The sequence below is a fragment of the Drosophila tropicalis genome, unplaced genomic scaffold (genome assembly GCF_018151085.1).
Source record: "Drosophila tropicalis isolate 14030-0801.00 unplaced genomic scaffold, ASM1815108v1 contig_1002, whole genome shotgun sequence".
In the NCBI taxonomy this organism is placed as follows: Eukaryota; Metazoa; Arthropoda; class Insecta; order Diptera; family Drosophilidae; genus Drosophila; species Drosophila tropicalis.
Genome location: NW_027172360.1, coordinates 1,170,001 through 1,195,569, shown reverse-complemented (window position 1 = coordinate 1,195,569; position 25,569 = coordinate 1,170,001). Strand labels below are relative to the sequence as shown.

Here is a 25,569-nt window from a genome sequence, read left to right as displayed (position 1 = left end):
AAAATGATCCCTAAGAGTAATTTTTTTTCAACGGGCGGTAATCCACACACTTTCTTAGGGTGTTGTCCTTATTACGTACAGGGACAATCGCAGCAGCGTAAGGGGAACTACTGTGGCGAATAATGTCAGCTTTTAAGAGATCATCACAGATCTCACGCACCTCGATGCGTTCGTGGTGCGACAAACGGCGGGGACGGCGGAAAATCGGAGTTTGGCTAGTCAATTCTATTTTCATCTCATAATTCACGGGCTTAACTAAATCTGAAGAAACCTGTACATAAGCAGTGGAAATAGTAGAATTTAAGTCTGTGGCTTGCTCTTTCCGTAAAGTGGGCTCTATATCGAACACTGACTCATCGACAGCAGGGACCTCAATAGCATTTATAGCCATAAGTGCATCATTCCGTGTTTCCGGGGGTACAGCAAAAGTTTATAGAAGGGGAGAATCAGACAACACTTCGGCAGATACAATCCTATTCTTATCGTGCGGTAGTACCGCTATATCTTTTCTCAATATGTCAAATGACTTCCGAACAGCAGAGTTTCGTATTTATATATTCAGTCGGTTCATTCATAAGTAACATAAATTCTTTTCCATATTTCTTTTCTTTCAGTTTACAAAGTCTAATATTAATTTGGTACAGGAGACCTCCGCGTATCATCAGCAGCATCATCGGCAGTTCGGCTGCTTTGTTCGGCAAAACTTCAAACGTATGTATTGACTCAGTACTGAGGAGGTGAACATTACACTGGACTTGACCCAATGACAGAAGTTGGCTATTTCCTAAACCATGGCAGTTTAATCTACTAGGGCCAAGACGGCAGTGAGGGGGGACTTCAGATTGGCGTAGGAACATCTTCGGGCTGCCCGAATCGAGAATTTATATTCATCACAAACACAAGCAGCACTCACCAGTTGTAAATGGTTTAATCTATCTCCCACATCATCAGCATCTGCGGCGGCAGTTCCCATTCGAGACGGGCAGTTTTTATAGATGTGGCCCACTATGCCACACTTAAAACAGGAATTCGGCGGTCTGATCGGTTTCGGGCATTGGTGTTTATAATGCCCCCATCCCGAGCAGTTGAAGCATCTGGTGTCACTCGTGTCAGGGCCTGGAGATTTCTTTACGGACGAGAAGGCAGTTGGCGTTGGCTGCACTTTTACACTGATGCGTTGCTTGGCGGCGGCAGCCTCTACACTGGAGCGCTCGTAGCGTTGCAGGAGGGGCTTCAGCTCAGCCACCGTACGAGCTGAGTACGACATACCGACTCTTGTAGAGTTGTCCCGCAGTCCGCCGATGATAAGGTCGACGAGCTCGTTCTTCGGAATCGATTCATTCATTGCAATCTCCTGCATCTCAATCGCAAATCTCAAGCATCCTAATGCGTCGGGTACGCAGATCGTGGTACACCTCTTCAATACTGCGCGAGCGTCCAAACTCTCGGAGAAGGAGCTGTGCACAGACACCGTGCGCAGCAACACCGCCGCCGTACGCTCCAGCGTGCGACCACATGCAAACAGGCGTTGACGGTTGTTTAACTGCAGCATCTCGAACGCATCCTCCAGGTCGTTCAGCCATTTCTTGACATCGTATGGAGTATCGGCAGAGAATCGAGAAACCATGCTCTCGATAACGCTCAGATTATTGACCTGCTGTCTCGGTGTTCGTCCACACTCTGTTGCAGCTTGAGGATCTGCTGCTGCAGTTGTAGCAACTCATGCTGTTTTCGTAGCGTTATTAGTTGCTTGTCCAGGCTGGAGGAGGCGGAAGCAGCAGACGTGATGGCTGTAGCGGAAGACGGCACGGAGGGCACTACGCAGGCATGTCTTTCCATTAGTCCGCGGAAAAGGGAACGTCAGAGTCAGTAACGGGTGCGGCAAACGAGGCAGCAGCATGCATGGCGCTATGCAGTACAGTAGGCAGGGCAGCAGCAGGCCTGTAAGCGGCGGACATGTAAGCGGCGGGCACAGCAGTCGGCACGGCAGCGGCGGGTACAGCAGCAGCAGGTACTGCAGCGGCGGACACAGCAGCGGGCACGGCAGTGGCGGACACAGTGACGGTGTCAACGGGTGTGGAAGCGGGCATGTGGCCTGAGTCCCAGCCGATGAAATTACACCAGGTTTGGCGGCAGGCGACGACAGCGCCATTCTTCGCTGTCTCGTGTGGCGGTGTGGCAGACGGCGGCACCTCAACTCCGCTTGCGCGCAGAGCTCTGGTCATTTTCTCTTTGGTGATTCCCATTGTGGAGCTGGTCAGGGCAATTTTCCCTGAAATGATTAAAAATTGTCAAAATTGGTGGCGTGTACAGAAATATGTATATTTCTGAGTGGTCATCCTACTTCTGAGATATAAAATGCGAACTATTTATGTGAAACGATATCCGATTCGCGGATGTCGAAAGGTTTATTTTTTAACGCAGCTAATGCGTCTAACTTGGTTCAGCGTCACCGGAAGAAAAAGGAGCTTACTTCCAGTGTGGCCTTAGGCCACATTCTGATAGGTTTCACATACTCAATTATTACTAACAATAGATACTTAGAAATACTAACTAGAGAGCTGCATGAGTAGTCAAAAAACCTTATTCGAATTGACAATGCTCAAAATGAGTTGAGTGAGTTCGAGTGCGAGGCCGAAAAAGTATGAGTGAGTGAGTGCTCTAGCACAGGACTCATACACACAAAGCTAAAACACAAAAGAGAATTGAATGAATTGTGACAGGTAAAAAAAGTGAGTTGGTTTCGAATGGATTCGAGTTGCCAAGTAGTTTTTCATTTCATTTATTTGTATAATAGAAAAGAAAGAGAGAAAGAGACAAAAACCAATGAAATGTAAAGTGTTATTATTTTTTTGCATATATTTTATTTTATTATTTCTATTTTATATTGAAATGCAAGAATATAATTTTATTTATATTTTCTGAGTTACTAGAAATAAGACAACGCTTTTCTGAAATCAAATTTCTAGCGTTGGAAAATGTTCGCTCCGAACCTGGGCTGCTCGCTGGAATACACAATATTTTGCAACTTGTCTTATAAAGCAGAGGAAAAAAATTTGCATGCAAATTCCACCAAGCCAATGGGTCAAAATCTTTTCAGCGACACAAACGGAATGACTGTATAAAATTTGTAAGCTATAACTCGAATGAATTCGAATTGTGTTAGCCAAATTTTTCATTCGGTTTTATACTTCATTCATTCGAACTTTTTTCGTTGGATGCTGTGAGTTATGAGAAGCAATATACATTCACACTCACACACATTCACTCCAGTGTTAGCAAGCACTCACTCAATTCAATTCAATTCGAGTCCATTCATTTCTTTATATGTATTGAGTGAAGCCGAGCAGCTCTCTAGTTAGTATTACTAACTAAATACTAACAATCGATACATAAAAAACTGACAGCGATAAATATTTAACATTAATCAATCATAACGATAGTTCATAAATAAATCACATCTTACAAAACCATATGCTTATATTGGTGGAGTGTAGTATGTCTTCATTAATTATTACGTGAAATATATTCATCGTTAATGCTGCTCCGATTAAGTGAATAGATTTAAGTGCACCACTCCCACCGTGCTGAATCCTGGCTACTTCCTTGACTAATATTGTTGTCAAACAAATAATATGCAGTTATTAAACCGACTGTATAAATATTTTTCAAAAACTAAAGAAATACATTTAGTTTAACTTTGTTAACATACATATGTAAAAAAAAATCAATTTGATTAAATGGTTATATTATAAATCGTAAATTAGTTGGGTTTGGTGTCTCTTTTGCTGCCATTGAGCAAAATAAGTTCTCATATTATGATCAAGCTTCGAATTGAAAAATTTCAATTTTAGCAAAATGCGAGAAAGAAAACCTAAAAAAAATTGGGTCACGAATGGATTTAGAGGCTGGATGCCTTTCCAACATTTGTAGCCCTTTCAATTGTAAGAAACTTTGCTGAAGAAAGTTTGTTCAAAATATCAAAGAAGCTAACTTCGGCTGCTGAAGTTTATATACCCTTGCAGTCCTTGACCATAATATTTTTGCTTGTTCCGAATTTTTTTCTGTATCAATTCACAGACAAACCCTTCCAAATATAATTTCCATTTCTTCTTCTTCCCCATGCTGCACGCTGCGATTGGCACGCATACACGTACAGTTTATGTAGCGTAGCGTCTGTGTGTGTATGCGTGTGGTCAGATGCTGTGTGGACTTCCAGCAATATTGAGTGTAACTTGTGTTCTATTTATCAGATCTGATTTTTATATCCCAAATTATCATATTAGTAAATTTCATAGAGATACTTCAATTTCTTCATCTATGTTTCTTCTAGAACTCTATGATATAGTGGCCCGATCGAAGTTCATCGAACTCAATATACAGCAACACAAAACTAGGCGAACCGAAATATATTGTCTTAAAACGAAACGACAACAACTCATTAGAAAACGTATCACCGTATTTATTATCAAAAAAACCATAGACTATACGTGCGGAGGAGAAGTCGAAACATGTAAAAAAACAAGAGACGGATGCCTTCTCATCAAAACCAAAGACAAATTGCAAGCCTTAAAACTACTTAAACTTACTCAAATGGCAAACATGGAAATTACAGCAACAGAACACAAAACACTTAACTTTACTAAAGGAGTCATATACTGCAATGAACTGCGTAACATAAGTGAAGCCGAAATCCAACAAGAACTCAAAGCACAGAACGTAAGCGAAGTAAGGAAAATCTTAAAACGCCAACCAAACAACAACACAACAAACAACGACAGCAGCACCAAAACATTAATAGAAACTGGACTTATCACACTAACGTTTGCAACACACAAACTACCAGAGTCAATTAAAATTGGCTACGAATCTGTTCGCGTTCGGCCCTATATTCCACTGCCGCTACGATGCAAAAAAAGGCCTTCGCTTTGGACACCCGACAACCATCTGCAAAAATATCACTGAAACTTGCAAAAACTGCTCAGGACAAAAGCATACCATCGAAGGAGAACTTTACCAAAACCCACCAAATTGTATGAACTGCAGCAACAATCCTGAAATCAGCCCACTCGATCGCAAATGTCCCACATTCCTCAAACAGCAAGAACCAAATTAACAAGCAAAACCAAACCCAACAAGAAACCACGAACAAACAACAGAGATAGCGAATCTACTTAATTAAAATCACATATCTAACAGATATTCTAATTTAAAATTTAAAGTAACACTTAATCCCTTTCCCTAATGCTAAATATAATCCAATGGAACATAAAAGGTTATATAAAACACTGTAATGAATCATAATTACAAAATATTCCCCACAAATCATATGCCTCCAAGAAACACACCACAATAACACACACATCATAATTCCCGTCCCAATAAACTACCAAATTTATACCAATTTAGCTCATAACAGATTTGGCGGTGTAGCCATACTGATTCACAAATCCATCCAACACACTTTAATAAACCAAGCCGCCCATTTCGAAACACTTGCGGTAGAAATCATATCAAAAACAAAGATTAACATTTCATATATATATATCCCTTCTAATAAGACCTTTTCACTTAAATGCCTACACGACAAAATTGAAACCTTAAATACCAACCAAATTATCCTAGGTGACTTTAACAGCTGGCATCACAGCTGGGGATCACCTCAAGATAACAGAATAGGCAGAATTCTAGCCAAATTTTTCCAAAACGCAAACCTTACAATACTCAACGACGGCTCCCCAACACACTTCTCCACTTACAACACATTTACCCACATAGACCTATCCCTTTGCTCTCCCCAACTCACTCCCTTTACCAATTGGAAAACCATTGACGACCTTCATGGGAGCGATCATTTCCCAATCCTAATCTCTTTATTCTGAGAACAACACCCACCCAATTTTTCTCGAACATTTTTTAAAATAAAAGAAGCTGACTGGACATTATTTACTAATCTTACTGACAGTACAAACCAGCACATTCCTAAAAGCCCAAACATCAATAAAGAATCAGCAAACATAAGAAAAATAATTTTACAATCTGCCCATCACACTATACCACAAACATCCCCACAGCATTTCACCAAGAACACTCCTTGGTGGAACAAAACCTTGAGTAAGCTTCGGGCACAGAAATTCAAAACTTGGCAGGAATTTAAACGCTATAGCAATGTCGGCAATCTGTTAAAATACAAACGGGCCAACGCGCTCTTTCGAAGGGAGCTCAAAATTTCAAAAATCAACTCCACAACAGATTTCACCTCGACAATTAATCCCAACACGCCCCCCGAAAAAATTTGGACTAACATACGTCGATTTTGTGGACTTAACCCAACAAAAAGTATTCACTGCATCGCAGTCACAAACATACTAACGACAGATACAACCTCTATAGCCCACGCCTTCGCTCAACATTGGTCCAACCAATCGAAGGACGAAAGCTTTAACGTAAACTTTACTCGAAATAAATATTCAGAAAAACCAATAAACTACACACCCATCTCTTCAGCCCAAACAATTGAATCAGATATTACACAGATAGAACTCCTATCTGCACTACACTCCCTTAAAGGAACAACGCCAGGCCTAAACCGTATATCTTACCCTATGATTAAAAACACCTCTTACTCAATAAAAACCAGAATCACAGACCATTTCAACAATATTTTCAACAACTTTATTCCTCAAGCTTACAAAACTAGCCTAGTCATTCCTATCCTAAAACCTAACTCAAACAAAACGGTAATAACCAGTCAAAGACCAATCTCACTGAACTGCTGTTTATCAAAAACATTGAAAAAAATCATAGCCAAACGGCTTTGGTGGTTTGTAGCAAAAAACAATCTCATTCACCACAACCAATCAGGGTTTAAACAAGGCAAATCGGTTTCAGACGGTCTGCTTCTTGCAGATCATTTGATAACCAAATCCTTGAGAACCAAAAAGCACACCTCTATCATCGCCCTTGACTTTTCAAAGGCTTTCGATAGAGTAGGAGTGCACACTATTGTCGACCAGCTAATTAACTGGAAAGTAGGCCCAAAAATCATAAACTTCGACCGTAACTTCATGTCCAAGAGGAAAATTCAAACCAAACTTAAAAACGTAATTAGTTGTCCTTACCCACTCTTTAACGGCATTCCCCAAGGATCACCAATTTCGGTCATCCTTTTCCTTATTGCTTATAATAAATTAGCAAACACCATCAGTCTGCAAAAAGAAATAGAATTCAGTGCCTATGCAGATGATTTCTTCCTAATTATCCCCCTCAATAAACAAAAAAACCTAACGCTCAATCTGGACAACCTCTTCTTAAATATTCAGGAATGGTGCTTATATTCAGGAGCAGTATTATCACTAGAAAAATGCCAACATCTTCATATTTGCCGAAAACAAAACTGTGTCTTCAGCATATCATGCAAACGCATCCAAATCTCCCTAGTCTTCGAACTTAAAATCTTAGGACTAACAATTAACAACAAATACAGATGGGACTCACACATAAAGCATATCCTACCAACACTACATAATAAACTCAATATCATAAAATGCCTAGCAAGTCCCAAATTCAACTGCAACACACACACACTGATCAACATAACAAAATCTATATTGATTTCTAAAATAGACTACGCAATATTCATCTACGGGCACGCACCAAAATCAACGCTCAACAAGCTTAAATCTTTGTTTAACGCAGCAATACGCACATCACTTGGCGCCCTACGATCAACACCTATATCAAACTTACTTTTCGAATCAAATATACCCACAATAGAACAACAGAGAGACCTTACTACAGCCAAAACATACAAAACATTACTTAACAGTTCAAATTCACCACTCTACAAACATATTAAGCAAAGTAACAAAACTAAAATATATAAAATATCATCAAACCTTACAAAGAGGTATATTACCGCACTTCACATCAATACTATCAGCCGAAACTATAGCCATTCTTGATGCAATTAAACTAATTCAAAGTAGAAAAGGTAACTTTCTTATTTGTTTGGATTCTCTCTCATCTATAAAATCTATCGGGAACATTAACAACAACAACTTTTATCCAACATTAATTAGGAATCTGCTTACCAAATCTGCACTCAAAATAAAACTTCTTTGGATCCCCAGCCATTGTGGCATTGAAGGGAACGAACTTGCCGATTCGGTAGCCAAGTCTACATAGCCGAAGGCCTTAGCTGCCAGCACTTTAGTTCATAAGTTAGCAATAATTTTAATTATTATTAACTTTATTATAAATAAATAAATAAACTTAAAAAATTAATGATGCAGTTCGATTCGCAGGACCCGAAATAGGGTAAAAACATCAAATTTTGCCATGTATTTTTCTTTTTTTTTTTGGAAAAAAAACTCACAGTGTAATTTTAAGTTGTCTTATTGTAATTCAAGCTCAAAAATGCAACGCAATCGAAGAGCAGCTGCTCTTCCTGTGTTTTTGCAATTTTGTCTTTGTGATGTTGACCTTGTAATGTTGTTTTTGTTATTTCTGTTTGTGTTTGTATCAATATTTGGCTTGTTTGTTTTTTATTTGTATCTTCTTTTGAACCTTATTTTTGTGTGATTTCACGTATGCATATATTTCAGCTTTGGTCTAAAGAAAAGTGCACAAATGCGGAAAAAGCTTCTATACTCTCTGACGTGACGGTCGTGTTTTTTATATAGTATATCATATTTATTGTTTTTCTCAATTTTTAATTGTGCTTAGTTTGTTTACTCTTTCGCTGGTGTAGTTTGATTGTCACCATTGAGTTTTATTTGCATAATTTGCCAAATTAATTAGTTTTTTTTTTTCGTGATTAGTGTTTGGTGCATTTTATAAATTTTTTTTTATTTTCTCTGTTTTTTTTTTTTTTTTTTCTCTCTCGTCATTGCTTCTGCAGTTGCTCTTCTCATCGCCCCGATCATACCATCAGCGCTAGTGTAGTGTTTTTATTTTTATTTTAATTTGTTGTTAACTCTTTGTGCTTGTGCTCAACTTCTCTCTCCCGTAATTACTTTTGTAGTGTAGCATGTTCTAGAATAACATAGTAATAACATTACAAACATATTGTAGCAACTAGTTGCAATATTTATGGGCGCAACATTCAAGTGCATTTGCCTCTTTAGTAACATGACGATCCATGAGTGCATGGTGCTGGACAATTGCGGTGTCGGCAAATAAAACACGCGCGGCCGCTTTGGCCCAATATGCAATAAGATATATTCTCACTCTCCCGCTGCGGCGGCATATACACATACATACTTTTATGTAAACATTTATACATTTATACATAAATATGTTTATACATAAGCATAACGCTCCTCTGTCTGCATTGCTAGCAAAGCAGCTACGCGGTCTTAGCTTAAGTTAACAATTGTATCAGAATTAAGAATCATTGAATAAACTGAGCTCAAACGCGAAAGACATATTTGTGTCCCATATAAATATTCAAACTTAATACAACAATGGATGATTATTCTACATGGCGACCGTGACAAAAGTCACATATATACATGCGGTGATACTTTAACAGAATAAAAAAAAAAAAATGAAAACTGCAACAACAGCGGAGGTGCCGAAAAAAAGTGAAATCTATGCTGGCTACTTCGAACGACTTGATTTTTGTGTGGGAGGCAGACCGTCAACTACACCTACGAGGGACATTAAGCAGGCCAATAGCCTACGTGTGGTAGGCAATCCGCATCATCAATTAATGAGAATGAAGAAGAACAAAAACAACAGTAAGTAGAGTGATGGGAAAGAAATCCGGTGTGGCAAACAAATTAAAAGCCAGAATGGCTGAAATTTTGAGGATTGAAATTTTGGAATCTGAGTTTTTATATCCAATACTATCATTGTAGTAAATTTCATTTACTCCAACTTTTATTTTAATTTTCATACTTTATCTCACCCGGGTAATAAAAAGCCAAAAAAATTTCATCGCGATAGCTCTTAAGATGGATGAGTAAAACTCATACGCACCGACGGACGGACGGACAGACGGACATGGCTATATCGACTCAGCTTCTCATGTGCGTTACAAACAATTTTATAATACCCTCTTCAAGAGTATAAAAACCAAAATATTCAACATCAAACAATAGTAATAAAAAAAAAACTTTTTTTAAATTTGAATGTTTTACAATAGAATATATAAATTTGATGATATATTTGATTAACCCAATATGGGGTTAATAGATACCAAGACAGTGGACCCCACTGCTAATGTAATAAACAAAATGGAGTCATCAAATGTCGATTTAAAACCAACAAATGCACTTTTATTAATAATTGTAGTAATATTGAGCGCATATGTGTTATCCAAAGCATATGAATTACACAATAAATGTGTAACAAAAAGAGCCTTAAGCCATGCTAATGATCTTGACAAGATCTAAATAACATATGCATCAATTATTGTAACTGCAATAAAAAAAAAAATTATCAAAAAAAAATATGTACCAATTTTCAAAATAAAAAATTAATCTGAAAAAAAATAATATATATTGTAAGATTCCAATTATTTACAAAGTCTGTTAAATGCTCATGTATATACCGAAAACCAGTATTGTAGTATCGATTGTTAGTGATAAGTATCGATTGTTAGTGATAAGTATCGATTGTTAGTACTAAGTATCGATTGTTAGCGATAAGTCCTCGATAGGTTGAGAGACGGCGTCTCTCTTCTCTTCCGGCGACGCAACGAGCAAGTTGCATCTGCGCAGAAAACCAAAGATTTAATCCGAGAAATACAAATTAATCGTTATCATTTTTACCCAATAATTAGGTGTTTACAACTCAGAAGTGGGATGACCACCCGAAAGGATAAATATTTCGGGACACGGCAGGCCACACGTTCCACATCTAGGATGGCCGCCTCCACGCACACCGCTGCTGGTGCACCCACTGCTGTGACTACCGCTGCAGTACCGGCGGCCACTGGAGCCGCCGCTGCTGCGGCTGCCGCTGCAGTACCGAGAGCCGCTGTGCCAACTGCTGACCCGCTCGCCCCTGCCGGGCCCGCCGCTGCTGGGCCAACTGCTGACATGCTCGCCCCTGCCGGGCCCGCCGCTGCTGGGCCAACTGCCGCCATACGAGCCCCTGTTGGGCTAACTGATGCCACATTCGCCCCTGCCGGGCCCGCCGCTGACGCAACCGCCCCTGCTGGGCCAACTGCTGCCATACTCGCTCATGCTGGGCCAACTGCTGACATGCTTGCCCCTGCTGGGCCAACTGCCGCCATACTCGCCCCTGCCGGCCCCGCTGCGGCTATATTCGCCCCGCTGTCACCGCTGCCGCCGCACCCGCCCCTGCTGTACCCACCGCTGCGGTGTCCGCCGCTTACAGGCCACCTCTGCAGACTGCCGCCGCTGCACCCGCTGCCACTGCTGTACCCGCCGCCGCTGCACCCGCTGCCGCCTCTGCACCCGCTGCCACTGCTGTACCCGCTGCCACTGCTGTACCCACCACCGCTGCCGCTGCTGCACCCGCTGCCACTGCTGTACCCGCCGCCGCTGCCGGCGCATCCATTACGGTACCTGCCGCCGCTGCCACATCCACTGTACCTGCGGATGCTGTGCCCGCCGACTATATGTCTGCCATGCGGGATGCGGCCTCGCTCGCCGCCCCCGTCACTGGTCCCGACGCGGACCCATGGGAAGAGATGCCCGCTTTAGTGCCCTCCGTATCGACTGCCGCGGCCGCCATCACACCGGCCACTTCCGCATCCCCAAGCCTGGATGAGCAACTGGTGACGCTGCAGAGACAACATGAGTTGCTACAGCATCAAATCCTCAAACTGCAGCAGGGGATTGACGAATTCCAAGCACCGAGGCAACAAGTCAGTGACGTGAGTGTCATTGAGAGCATGGTGGCTCGATTTTCAGCGGATACCGCATACGATGTGAAGAAATGGCTGAACGATCTGGAAGACGCATTTGAAATTCTGCAGTTGCACGACCGCCTACGTTTGGTCGCATGCGGTCGCATGCTGGAAGGTACGGCGGCGGTGCTGCTGCGCACGGTATCGGTGCACAGCTACGAAGAATTGAAGGCAATCCTCTTGCGAGAATTTGGACGCTCGTGTAGCATCGAGGAAGTGTACCACGCTCTGCGTGGCCGGCGCATCAAGGCAGGCGAGGGATATTGAAGATTCGCAATCGAGATGCAGGAGATTGCCATGAATGCTCCGATTCCGGAGAACGAGCTGGTCGACCTAATCATTGATGGATTGCGGGACAACTCTACTCGAGTCGGCATGCTGTACTCAGCTCGGACGGTGGCTGAACTGAAGCCCCTACTGGAACGCTACGAGCGCCTCCGTATGCAGGCCGCTGCCTCCAGACAAAGCAATAGCGTGAAGGCGCAGCCAACAACAACTGCCGTGGCGCCTGGAAACAAATCGTCAGGCACCGTCACGAGTGAGACCAGATGCTTCAACTGCTCAGAATAGGGGCATTACAAGAGTCAATGCCCGAAACCAATGAGACCTCCGAATTCATGTTTCAAGTGTGACATAGTGGGCCACAGCTACAAAAACTGCCCGTCTCGAATTGGAAATGCCACCAATATCACTGCTGCCGCCGCCGCTGATGAAGCAGGAGATCGACTAGACCATTTACAACTGGTGAGTGTTGCTTTTGTTTGTGATGAAGTGCAAGATAGAATATTTATAGATATGTTTTCTCTCCTTGATTCGGGCAGTCCAAAGAGTTTTATCCGTCAATCTGAAGTCATTGAACTGCCGTGGTTTAGGAAATAGCCAACTTCTGTCCTTAGGCCAAGTCCAGTGTAGGGTTCGCCTCCGCAACACACAGACAATACATACGTTTGAAGTCCTGACGAACTCAGTAACCGAACTGCCGATGATTATAGGTAGAGATCTTCTGTATAAAATTAATATTAGACTCTGTAAACGGAAAGAACTGAAATATGAAAAAGAATCGTTAATAATCATGAATAAACCGACTGAATGTATAAATCCAAAACTTACTGCTGTTCTGAATTCCTTTGACATATATAGGGAAGAGAGAGTGAGATTGTATCTGCCGAATTGTTGTCTGATTCTCCCCTTCCGAAAACTTCTGCTGTACCTTCGGAAACACTGAACGATGCACTTATGGCGATAAATGCCATTGAGCTCCCTGCTGTCAGTGAGTTAGACTTTGATATAGAGCCCACGTTACGGGAAGAGCGAACCGCAGCCCTTAAGTCTATTATTTCCACTTCGTATGTACAAGTTGATCCAGATTTAATCAAGCCCATGAACTATGAGATGAAAATAGAATTGACTAGCCAAACTCCGATTTTCTGCCGCCCCCGCCGTCTGTCGCACCACGAACGCATCGAGGTGCGTGAGATTTGTGACGATCTCTTGAAAGCTGGCATTATTCGCCACAGTAGTTCCCCTTACGCTGCCGCGATTGTCCCTGTACGCAAAAAGGACAACACCCTAAGAAAGTGTGTAGATTACCGCCCGTTGAACAAAATTACAGTTCGAGATCATTTTCCGATTCCTCTGTTAGATGATTGCATTGAACATCTGGGTGGCAAATCATTCTTCACTATCTTGGACTTGAAGAACGGTTTCCACCATGTGAAAATGCACCCAGACTCAATCAAATATACTGCCTTTGTAACCCCTGATGGCCAGTTTAAATATGTACTCATGCCCTTCGGACTTTGTAATGGCCCTTCCGTGTTCGCTAGGTTCGTTTATTTTGTCCTTAAGGAATTTATAAACCGAGGTCAACTGGTGATATATATGGACGACATTCTAGTCGCGTCGCATGACTTTGAAACCCACCTTGAGATTCTGAAGGAAATATTGTATGTGTTAAGAGTGAACGGGCTATGCCTGAAGCTGACGAAATGCCGTTTTGCGTATAGGGAACTAGAGTACTTGGGCTACTTAGCCAATTCCGCCGGGATCACGCCTAAACCAGCTCATATTCAGGCGATACGGGATTTGCCCATTCCAAGGGATGGCAAGGAATTAGAGCGTTGCCTAGGCCTATTCTCATACTTCCGCCGATTTGTATCAGGTTTCGCTAAGATTGCGTGTCCGCTGTCCCGATTGTTAAGAAAAGATACCCCTTATGTCTTCTCCGAGGAATGCCTTGAAGCTTTCCGAACACTGAAGTTGAAATTGATCGAATCCCCCGTGTTATCTATTTACAACCCGAAGTCTGAAACAGAGTTACACTGCGATGCTAGTTCAATTGGTTTCGGAGCAGTGCTCCTCCAGAAACAAACAGACGGTAAATTACACCCAGTGTCCTACTTCTCTAAGATGGCCTCCGCCGCTGAATCGAAACTACACAGTTATGAGCTAGAGACGTTAGCTATCGTGTATTCCTTAAAACGTTTTGAGACATACCTTAAGTTCATCCCGTTCAAAATCGTGACCGATTGTTCCGCCAAGATTGCTCGCTGGGCCCTGCTGTTGGATAACTATAACTACACGATTGTACACCGCTCGGGAGTTGGTATGCCCCATGCTGATGCGCTAAGCAGAATAGAAACTGCCGCCTACGTTGACGATATAAACCTCGACTTCCAACTGCAGTTAACCCAGAACCGGGACCCTGAGATTGTCAAACTCCGAGATGAGTTAGAGAAATATGAGATAATGGATTTCGAACTGCGAGATGGAGTAGTGTACCGCCTGTCCTCGACGAGTGTACCCCAACTTTATGTCCCTTCCGAAATGATAAATCATGTCATACGAGTAGTGCACGAGAAGCTTGGCCATATGGCCACGGAGAAATGTTGTGCACAGATCAAGAAGCATTACTGGTTCCCGTGTATGAAGTCTAATGTTAACAATTACATTAAAAATTGCCTCAAGTGTATCTACTACTCCGCGTCCGCTTCGGACCACCGTGTCACACTACATAGTATTCCGAAAGTGCCCCTTCCGTTTGATACCGTCCATATTGACCATTTGGGCCCCCTTCCGTCCATACGTTCTAAGAAGAAGTATCTTCTGGTTATCATTGACGCTTTCACCAAATTTGTGAAGCTGTACCCTGCCGCCACGACTAATTCACGTGAAGTATGCCAGACATTAGAATCTCAGTATTTCGTAATACTGAGTAATTACAGTAGACCCCGCCGAATCATCAGCGATCGAGGTACCTGCTTTACTTCCTCCGAGTTTGAAGAATTTCTGAAGGCCAATAATATAATTCATGTGCTGAATGCCACTGCCTCACCCCGGGCCAACGGCCAAGTCGAGCGGGTTAACCGTGTGTTGGGCCCCATGTTGGGTAAACTGACGGAACCTGTGGACCACGCAGATTGGGTCCAACAACTGCCGAACATAGAGTTTGCATTGAATAACTCTGTCCACTCCACAACCAAATTTGCCGCTTCCGTACTTCTATTCGGTGTTGAACAACGAGGTGTGGTAGTAGATGAACTAACCGAACGGTTGGGTGAGAGAACGGAGGAGGTTGATGCCTCAAAGGTAGACGTCCGGAGATTAGCCTTCCGTAACATTGTTAAGTCCCAAGAATATAATTCGGAATATTATTCGAAGCATCACCTCCCTGCCGTTAGTTTTGAGGAGGGGGATTTCGTAGTTATTAAGAATGTGGATACTTCGGCAGGCACAAACAAAAAGCTTATCAGGCGGTATCGTGGTCCGTATGTGGTTCATAAAAAACTTCCGAATGACCGATATGTTATCCGGGATGTAGAGGGCTCCCAAATCACCCAACTACCATATGATGGGGTCCTAGAAGCCTCCAAATTAAAGCTATGGGTTGCCCCTGATCAAGATTGTACTTCTGATAGCCAAACAAAGGCGACACCAGCCACTTAAGATTCTTATTTACCCCCCTTCGTTGTTAACAATTGGAATCGAGGTCGATTCCTCGTCAGGACGGCCGAGTTGTAAGATTCCAATTATTTACAAAGTCTGTTAAATGCTCATGTATATACCGAAAACCAGTATTGTAGTATCGATTGTTAGTGATAAGTATCGATTGTTAGTACTAAGTATCGATTGTTAGCGATAAGTCCTCGATAGTTTGAGAGACGGCGTCTCTCTTCTCTTCCGGCGACGCAACGAGCAAGTTGCATCTGCGCAGAAAACCAAAGATTAAATCCGAGAAATACAAATTAATCGTTATCATTTTTACCCAATAATTAGGTGTTTACAATATCAATTGATTAAGATGAGTAAATTAGATGATTATTTTAGGAAGATAGTAGATAGGCATCCCAAAATATTTTCCCACTTAATTGAGGTTTTTAGAAGCGAGCAAAGCCATTCTCCTCAACGCTCGATATGTCTAATACAGATTAGGTTAGCTTACCTAGATATAACGGGAGAAGAATTCCCAGTAAGAGGTTGCACTAGGGTACAGATGAGTTTCATCAACAGCAACAACAATAAAAAAAATTTGTTATCCAAGTTGCCAAGTGCACAGTAAGAAATATGAGCAAAATAGAAACTACACATCTCCAAGAGTACATTCCTTTCCTTGATTTCCTGATACACTTAGGTGAAACAAATTACAAATACAAGGGAATTAGGTACTGGATAGCCAATAATTGCAGGTTTAAAAATTATATTGTATATCTTATGGAACAATACATAAAAGTAGCATATAGTAGAGTACTGTCGAGAAAACCCAAACATAAGGGTGTGCCAGAATGGGTGCATAATATCTTTAAAGCAGGTATAAAAACTTTTGACATAGGAGAATCAGATGAGGAAGTAGATAGATAAAAAAAATTTTTTAAGCATGGAATGGGAAGAGTTATTTCTCCATATCCAATATATAAAAGAAAATTTTAAAAAATCCTATAAATGGAAAAAAAAGGAAACAATAAACAATTCTTTCAACGAAGCAAGAAATTCACTGCATGTTAAATGAGAGAACATAGGTAAAACAAATTGGTCAAAGATTTCCAATCTATTGATCAAGTTACGTGCAAACCTAATCTCTATAAAAACAAAATACAATCTCGATATATTTGTACCTACGGTACTTAATTCACCTCTGAGAATAGACACTTGTAAATAAGAAACAGTGCAAGAAGGTTAAGAATCAGAAACAATCGAGGAAGAAATAGAAGAAAAATATCTAAACGATCTAACAATTCCTGCGCTATTGAGATTACCTGATATAAAAACACTGTCTGAACAAGACAACGACTCTGATTTAGAAATTAATGCAAGCGTCATAAACACAGCCGACAGAATGGCAGAATGGAATGCCCAAAAGTTATATATGAAGGGCATTCCTGAATTCAACGGAACGAAAATGCAACTCCAAAGATTCATAACAGCTTTGAGGTTGGTGGACAACCTGCGTATATCGATGAAGGTGTGCCAGCGGCACTTGCTCTTAAAAATAGCACAGATGATGCTATAGAAGCAATGATTGAAAATTGCGAGCAAAACAGACTTAAAACTATACTTGACTCCGGTAATTTCAAAACCATGGACGAAGCTATAGGAAATTTCATACAAAAAAGTAATGAAATAAAAGGAAACCCAAATACGGTTATGTTTGCCCAGAAAAACCGTGGTAATTATAATAAAAAATATAATTATCGTGATAGAGGCAATGGTCGTGGTTATTACAATAATTATAATAATCACAATAACGGCCAAACTTTCCAACAAAACAGAAACAATGACTACAGAGGAAATAACAGAGGTTATAACAGGAATAATAGAGGTAACCGAGAAAATAACCGACAAAACGGTTATACTGGCAATAATGTTAGGGTAGCACAGTACAATACAATCTTCAAAATATATAATCCCACACGAATTTCACATCGTTGATACCCGATTCGCTATTCCATGTGATGGAATACTAGGAATCGATTTCATAAGAAAATACAACTGTCAATTAGAGTTCAATCCGTCTGAAGACTGGTTAATAATTAGACCAAACAACTTAAAATATCCGATATTTGTGCCAATATCGTACAGTTCTGGTAATAATTCAATAGTTTTACCAAGTTGTCCGAAAAATTGAAATAAGTTCACAAGAAGACAATGAATTGATTCCAAATCAAGAAATTCAACATGGTATTTATTTAGAAAATACCATAACTAACCCACAAAAACGCATTCATACGTTTGCTAAATACTACAAATACAGATCAAATAGTATATGTACATATCAAGTTTGAAGTACAAACCAATTTCCTGCTACGAAATAATCGAAGCAAATAAATAAACAGCGTGAAAACGCAGAACTAATTACGTTATCAAAAAAATTTCTCCCACAGTTTTATTCGGACTAAAAACCGAATCAATAACAACAAATAATTTTTATAAACAAAAATTAAGACTGGTGGACGATGAACGAATTTACATTAAAAATTATAGAAATCCTCATAGTCAGAAAGACGAAATACAAAGACAAGTCCAAAAGCTTATAAAAGACAAAATAGTCGAGCCCTCTGTATCTCCTTACAATAGCCCACTTTTGTTCGTACCAAAAAATCGTTACCAAGTTCAGAAAATAAAAAATGGCGATTAGTAATTGACTATCGTCAAATTAATAACAAATTGTTGTCCGACAAATTTCCATTACCTAGAATTGATGACATTTTAGATCAAGGGTGGCCACGTAGTGGCTCTTTTGGCTCCCGTGGCTCTTTACCGGCAGATGCTGGGCAGAGAAAAAGGTCCTTTTTTGGTCTCGACGCACACAAAAATTTGTGTGTCTCGAGTTTTATGACGGGTCATAAAAATTTGGGACTTGTCCGTCCCTCTGCCCAAAAAAGGTCGTTTATGACCCATCATAAAACTCGAGACACACAAATTTTTGTGTGCGTCGAGACCAAAAAATTACCTTTTTCTCTGCCCAGCCTCTGCTGCTGATGCTCTGGCTCCCAAGTTAAATTTCCGTGGCCACCATTGTTTTAGATCAACTAGGTAGAGCAAAGTATTTTTCATGCCTTGACCTAAAGTCAGGTTTTCATCAAATTGAATTCGAAGAAGAGTCACGAGACATAACATAATTTTCCACATGTAATGGCTCATTTTGCAACTATTATCTAAGATTTATACAAAACTACGCTGAATATTCTCGTCACAGAAAAAGATTATGTAAGAAAAATGTTAAATTTATATGGAGAAGTGATTGTCAAAATGCGTTTGATTATTTAAAATCAGCATTAATGAACCCAACTCTGTTACAGTACCCAGATTTTAGCAAAGAATTTTGCATAATCACAGACGCAAGTAAATATGCATGTGGAGCAGCCCTCACACAAAATAAAAATGGACTACAGCTTCCAGTAGCATACGCGTCTAGAGCTTTCACAAAAGGTGAGAGTAATAAGAGTACAACTGAACAAGAGTTAGCTGCAATCCACTGGGCAATCACACACTTCAGACCATACAATTATGGTAGACATATGGTAGACACTGTCAAAACAGATCACAGAGCGTTAACTTATTTGTTTTTAATGACAAATCCAAGTTCTAAGCTAACCAGAATACGACTTGAACTCGACGAATATAATTTTACGGTAGAATATCTAAAGGGAAAAGATAATGTCGTAGCCGACGCGCTATCGAGGATAACAATACAGGACTTACAAAGTTACAAACCAGCAACAAAATTCTGAGAGTCACTACCAGAAATCAGAGTAAACAGTGAAATTGCGGCGCAGGAAAAGAAAAAGAAAATAATATAAAAGAGTTGCAGAAACAATCTCTTAATGCTTCTAAGCCCAATGTATATGACGTCATTGTAAATGACGAAGTACAAAAAGTAGTGACCTTGCGAATAACTGATTCTTCGAACACATTCAAACATGGCAAGCAAGTTATAGCAAGAATTGACATTTGCGATATGTATACCAATGGAATTCTCGATTTAGGTCAATTTTTTCAAAGGCTCGAAAAAGAAGCCGGTCTGCTCAATATCAGTCAAGTCAAAGTGGCACCAAGCGAAAAGATCTTTGAAACTATTTCAATAGAATCTTTCAAAAATATGGGCAATAAAATTTTACAATTTTTAAGAGTAGCGCTACTCAAGCCGGTGACCCTATTATCAAACAATGATAAAGAAAAAGAATCAGTACTGTTTACGTTCCACGATGAACCTATACAAGAAGGTCATACTGGAATATTAAGAACTATGGCCAAAATAAAAAGGCATTACTATTGAAGGAATATGACACGAGATATATCTCAATATATAAAAAAATGTACTAAGTGTCAAAAAGCAAAAATAACAAAGCACACAAAAACTCCATTAATTATAACTGAAACCCCACAACTGGCTTTTGATACGATCGGTCCACTTGTAATTGTGGATACGATCGGTCCACTCCCAAAATCAGAACAAGGAAATGAATACGCAGTAACTTTAATCTGCGACCTAACAAAATATCTTGTAATAATACCAATAAAAGACAACAGTGCAAAAACAGTAGCGAAAGCTATATTTGAAGATTTGATTCTGCAGTACGGTCCAATGAAGACGTTCATTACGGACATGGGAACAGAATATAGAAAATCAATAATTGAAGATTTATGCAAAAACTAGCAAATTAAAAAAATAACTTCAACTGCATATCATCACCAAACTGTAGGCACTGTGGAGCGAAGCCACCGAACACTCAATGAATATTTACGATCATACATTTCAGTTGACAAAACTGACTGGGATGTATGGATACGGTACTTCGCATATTGTTTTAATACAACTCCCTCTATGGCACATAATTATTGTCCATATGAGTTGGTATTTAGTAAAACTGCGAACTTACCCAAACATTTTAATAGTGTTGATAATATAAATCCACTATATAACATAGAAGATTATGCTAAGGAATCAAAATTTAGATTAGAACAGGCTCATAAAAGAGCCAGAATTATGTTAGAACAGCATAAGGCAAAGAATAAGGAAATATATGATAGAAAGCTAAAAGATATCGAATTAGAAATAGGAGGTGAAGTTTTATTACGTAATGATACGGGTCATAAGTTAGAACCTAAGTATTTAGGCCCATACATTATAGAAGAACTAAGAGATAGGGATAACATTTTATATTAAGGATACAAAGAATAAGAAACAATTAGTGCATAAAGATAGGTTAAAAATGTTTATCAATTAATATATATGAACAAAATAATAATAAAACAAAACAAAATTTTTATCTGCATTTAATGACACTATACACATATACAAAATCATCAAACAGAAAATCAAACATTCAAATTGAAACTGAAAAAAAAAAAAAAAAAATTTGTTTACCAATAATACATAAAAAAATTCCCATTAGAAAATAACTTCATATAATTCCGTTATTTTTCTAAAGAGGGGGGATGTAGCATGTTCTAGAATAACAATATTGCAATGTATACAAATATATTGTATCAATTAGTAACAATATTTATGTGCGCAACATTCAAGTACATTGGCCTCTTAAGCAACATAACCACCCATGAGTGCATGGTGCTGGACAATTGCTGCGTCGGCAAATATAACACGCGCGGCCACTCAGGCCCAATATGCAATATGATATATCCTCACTCTCCCGCTGCGGCGTCATATACACATACATACTCTTATGAAAACATTTATACATATGTAAATATGTTTATACATACAGTTCAAAGCTGACTTCTGAACAGACAAAACGTGTGTACGGAAAGTTCTTTTTGCTCGCCGCCTATCGCAAACCAAACTCGTAAACAAACTAAAGCACAAAGCATGAAAAAAAACAAAAAACAGTTGAACTTAATAAAACCGAAAATAATTCCCGATACGATGGCGACCGTCGATCCTCCCGATAAGCTGAATTTAATGCTTGAGCCCAAATTTTTGATCATAAAACGCAGTGATGATAACTCAATGGCAAATATATCTCCGTTCTTGATTAAGAAATCTATTGACTTCGCTTGCAACGCACATTGGGCGCAAATGCCGATTTACCGGCATAAAGTCTAAAATTATTTTGTTATTTTTCTTTTTTTTTTTTTTGTTAGTTCCATTAGAGAAATGTCCAACCATTATAAAATCATTTTTGACAATATTTTTCGTTCATCCCTGGCTTTCTGGCGGCTCTGTAAAGTCAGCTGATGCTTTGCTAAGTTGTGTGCGCCAAAAGATTGCTTAACACGTGCGCAAAGTTATTTAAATTATTCGGAATAACTATGGTTTTAATTATGCAAAATACTAATCAAGGTATGTAGAATGTAGATTTAAGTGCCAAAACTGTGTTCGTTGTTGTATTGTGTTGTATTTAGCAGATTTAATAAATCATGTTTATAATCGAACCTAACCTGAAAATAATTGTGTTTCGCAGAGCAGAACTAATAAGATTACGGCGGATTGCGTAAAGTGTTAATGTGGTAGTATGTGCTATTGTATTTTAATTTCAATTAAGTTAACAACTTGAGCGCATACTTGCGCAAATTCATAATATTTCAATAGATCTAGAACAACTCGATATCCGTCGAGGCGACTTGCTGGAAGTGTGGCTGGGAAAAAGACGAAGTGCTAGCGCCACTTTTGATTGGCTGTGCTGAAAAATAAATAAACAAAGTTTGTCTAAAAGCTCGGAAGTTGAAATTAAAAAGAAAATACAAAATTTCGCGTCCCATGTCAAAAAGCTGCTAGCCAAAAGTAACAGACATGTTGAACGCTTTAAAAATGAAAATGCAAGCTGGCTGGCAACTGAAATATCCTTTTTCACAAAAGAGAATAATTGCACAAAAAAGTCTGGACGTCCTATTGCAGCTTATGAAGAAGGAGGATCTAGATTAAAAAGAAAATTAGCTTCAAAGCTTTCTAGAAAAAATTCAAAAGAAAGCCTGATGCATGCTGCCGCTATGTCAGCGGAGAACTCGGGAGATAAAGAAACATCAAAAATGTTAAGAGGAAAATTAAAACCAAAAGGTTTTACATCTGAAGATCTTTCACCAGTATTGCTATCAGCAGATGAGGCATTATCTTTTATTATTGAGAATTCCTTCTCTAAGCAACAATATAAATATTAACATTAGATCAATGGGAATGAAAAAGAATTGCAACATTTATCCAAGCTATGAAAAGGTAAAAGAAGCTCAAAAAAAGAGCAGGCCTCTTGAAGTAAATGTATCGGAAACTGTTGCTGAAGTGCCGCTGCAGAACTTATTAGATCATACTGCTTCAAGAATAATTTTACATCAGAAGCCAGTCTTTGAGCAATTTACTAATGTATCTAAAATAAGGCTATTCGTAAGCTATGGCTTTGATGTTTCAACCGGACAAAGTGTATATAAGCAACGATTTAATGAACAGGAACCTAAAAACCTCGACCAGTCTTTGTTTGTCACGACAATAATTCCTCTTCAAATGATTGATCAAATTGGACGAATTGTCTGGAGAAACCCTAAGCCACAGTCCATTAAGTATTGCAGGCCATTAAAGATCGAATTCATTAAGGAAAGTCGGGAGCATATTTTATATTCGAAAAGTCTCATAAATATGCAAATAAAAAACTTGAAATCATTTTTATACGAGGAAGGACAAATTAAGGTAGAAATTGCTTACGACTTACACATGACTCTTATAGATGGCAAAGTTTTGAATATATTAACCGGAACAAAATCAACCAAATCAAATCGTGTCCTATTTGCGGTGCTAGTCCGAAAGATTTCTTGAATGTTACCGATATTAACAGCGAAGTTTATAAGCCGAAACCAAATACTTTGCAGTTCGGAGTTAGTTCTCTACACGCATGGATTCGCTTATTAGAGTTCGTATTGAACATTTCATACAGAATTGGTGTTCAGAAATGGCGAGTCTGCAATATTTTAGACAAAAACGCAATGCTCATACGGAAAAAGCAAATAGAGGAGAAGCTCTAGACAGATATGGGACTACATGTAAACAAACCAAGTCCGAACGGTTCTGGAAATTCCAATGATGGCAACACGGCGCGAAGAGCATTTGCAAATGTTTCATTATTTGCCGCAATATTAGATGTAGATGAAAAACTATTGAAGAATTTTCAAACAATATTAATTGTTCTTTCATGCGAGTTTGAAATTGATGTAAAGAAATTTAAGAAACTTTGTGAGGAAATTCTTCAATTGTTTTCAATGAAATATCCGCAACTGCCCACTCCAAAAAGTCTTGCATTAATAGTTCCAAAGAATATCAAACGGACCCTGACTCCAAAGAGCTGTGTACCTTCAAAAAATGCTGTGTAAACTGTAAGGAGGAGAATCTTCCCGAAACCAACCATTCATCAGTCTTTAGAAAATGCCCTATCTTTGTGAAGTAACAAGAAATACAGGCCATAAAGACCCTCGAAAAAGTAAACTTTAAAAATGCTATTTCCATATACAATTCAAGACGCCCACACAATGGATCTTTGTACTCCAGCGTAGCAAAAAACAACTCTAACAGTGCCCAATCTTTAACAACATGCACTTCGTTAAGCAATACCAAAAATGGTAACATCATCGCGGTGCCACATCAGACAGTAACAATACGTAAGATCATACCCTACGATGACCTGACTCAGAGTAAAGAGCTACCCACCTCTTCAAAAAATTTACTAAAAGTACAACCACATCTAACCGACACCACACTACCCACCATAAACCAAACTTTTAAAATCCTTCCTAAAAATATTTCAAATAGACTTAAGTCGCAACTTAAAGCTAAAGTAAAAACACATCACAAGAACTTCTGTCAAATGAAAATAACAATAGCTGCTCGTCCTCAGATGAGCAACTGGAATGCTCCAATGCAGAATATGAACTCAAATAAAAATTAACTTCCTGTGTTACGTTACCCATTGGGGGGAGCGATTCTCATCCATAAGTCTATAGAATATAAAGAAAGAATTCTTAGATCGGACTTTGATGCCATCTGCGTTGAAATCTGTTCAAAGAAAAAGCTTCAAATAATTTCTGCATACATTATACCTAGTGAAAAGTTTAACCTAAACAACATCTTCTTAGTTCTAAGCATTCCAAATAACCTTCCGACTTTAATAACAGGCGACTTCAATTGTTGGCATAGAAGATGGGGCTCCCCTACTAATAACAGGAAAGGGGTTAATTTAGAGAAATTCATTACTCAGTCCAACCTAATTATTTTAAACGATGGTAGTCCAACACACTTGAGCACACACAACACACTAACACACATTGATCTCACGCTTTGCACAACCGATCTTGCATAAGAAGCAGAATGGTCAATTGAAACAGACTTTTTTGGTAGCGACCACTTGCCAATTTCTTGTGTTATATTTAAGAGAGTCCAACCTCAGAAACCAACCCAATCACTGGAACCTCTATACAACTCTCTCTATCAGCCACAACTATTCCATACCAGTAAGCCAAAACATTAACAAAGAATCAGCCAACCTAAGCAAAATCATTTTAAGAAGCGCGCACGAAAGTATCCCAAAGTCCTCTCCCAAAACATCGCATTGCGTGCCTTGGTGGAGCAAGGAACTTGAGATCCTTCGTAAACACAAAAACACAGCCTGGCAAAAACTTAAGAGACACATTTCTAACGAAAATATAACAGATTACAGAAAAAAATGCACTTTTTAGACGAACTCTGAAACAAG

The 25,569-nt window shown here is 39.5% G+C and overlaps 1 protein-coding gene and 1 pseudogene across 1 annotated transcript; one reads left to right on the top strand and one right to left on the bottom strand.

Annotated features, from left to right (window-relative positions):
- Positions 1 to 1,838: 1,838 nt before the first annotated feature.
- Positions 1,839 to 11,050, bottom strand: LOC137576481 (ice-structuring glycoprotein-like). The gene is made up of 2 exons (XM_068289667.1): positions 10,798 to 11,050; positions 1,839 to 2,272 (listed from the first exon to the last, which is right to left on the bottom strand). Exons 1-2 carry the CDS (start codon positions 11,048 to 11,050, stop codon positions 1,839 to 1,841), a joined length of 687 nt encoding a protein of 228 aa, XP_068145768.1.
- A 1,116-nt stretch (positions 11,051 to 12,166) lies between these two features.
- Positions 12,167 to 25,569, top strand: part of LOC137576409 (uncharacterized) — a 46,116-nt pseudogene continuing 32,713 nt past the window's right edge.

Excerpts from the sequence above, each read along its gene's own strand:
- LOC137576481 (XM_068289667.1), bottom strand. The coding sequence starts at position 11,050 with ATGTCAGCAGTTGGCCCAGCAGCGGCGGGCCCGGCAGGGGCGAGCGGG. Across the intron at positions 2,273-10,797 it reads GGTCATCCCACTTCTGAGTT|GGAAAATTGCCCTGACCAGC; the intron begins GTAAACACCTAA and ends TAATCATTTCAG.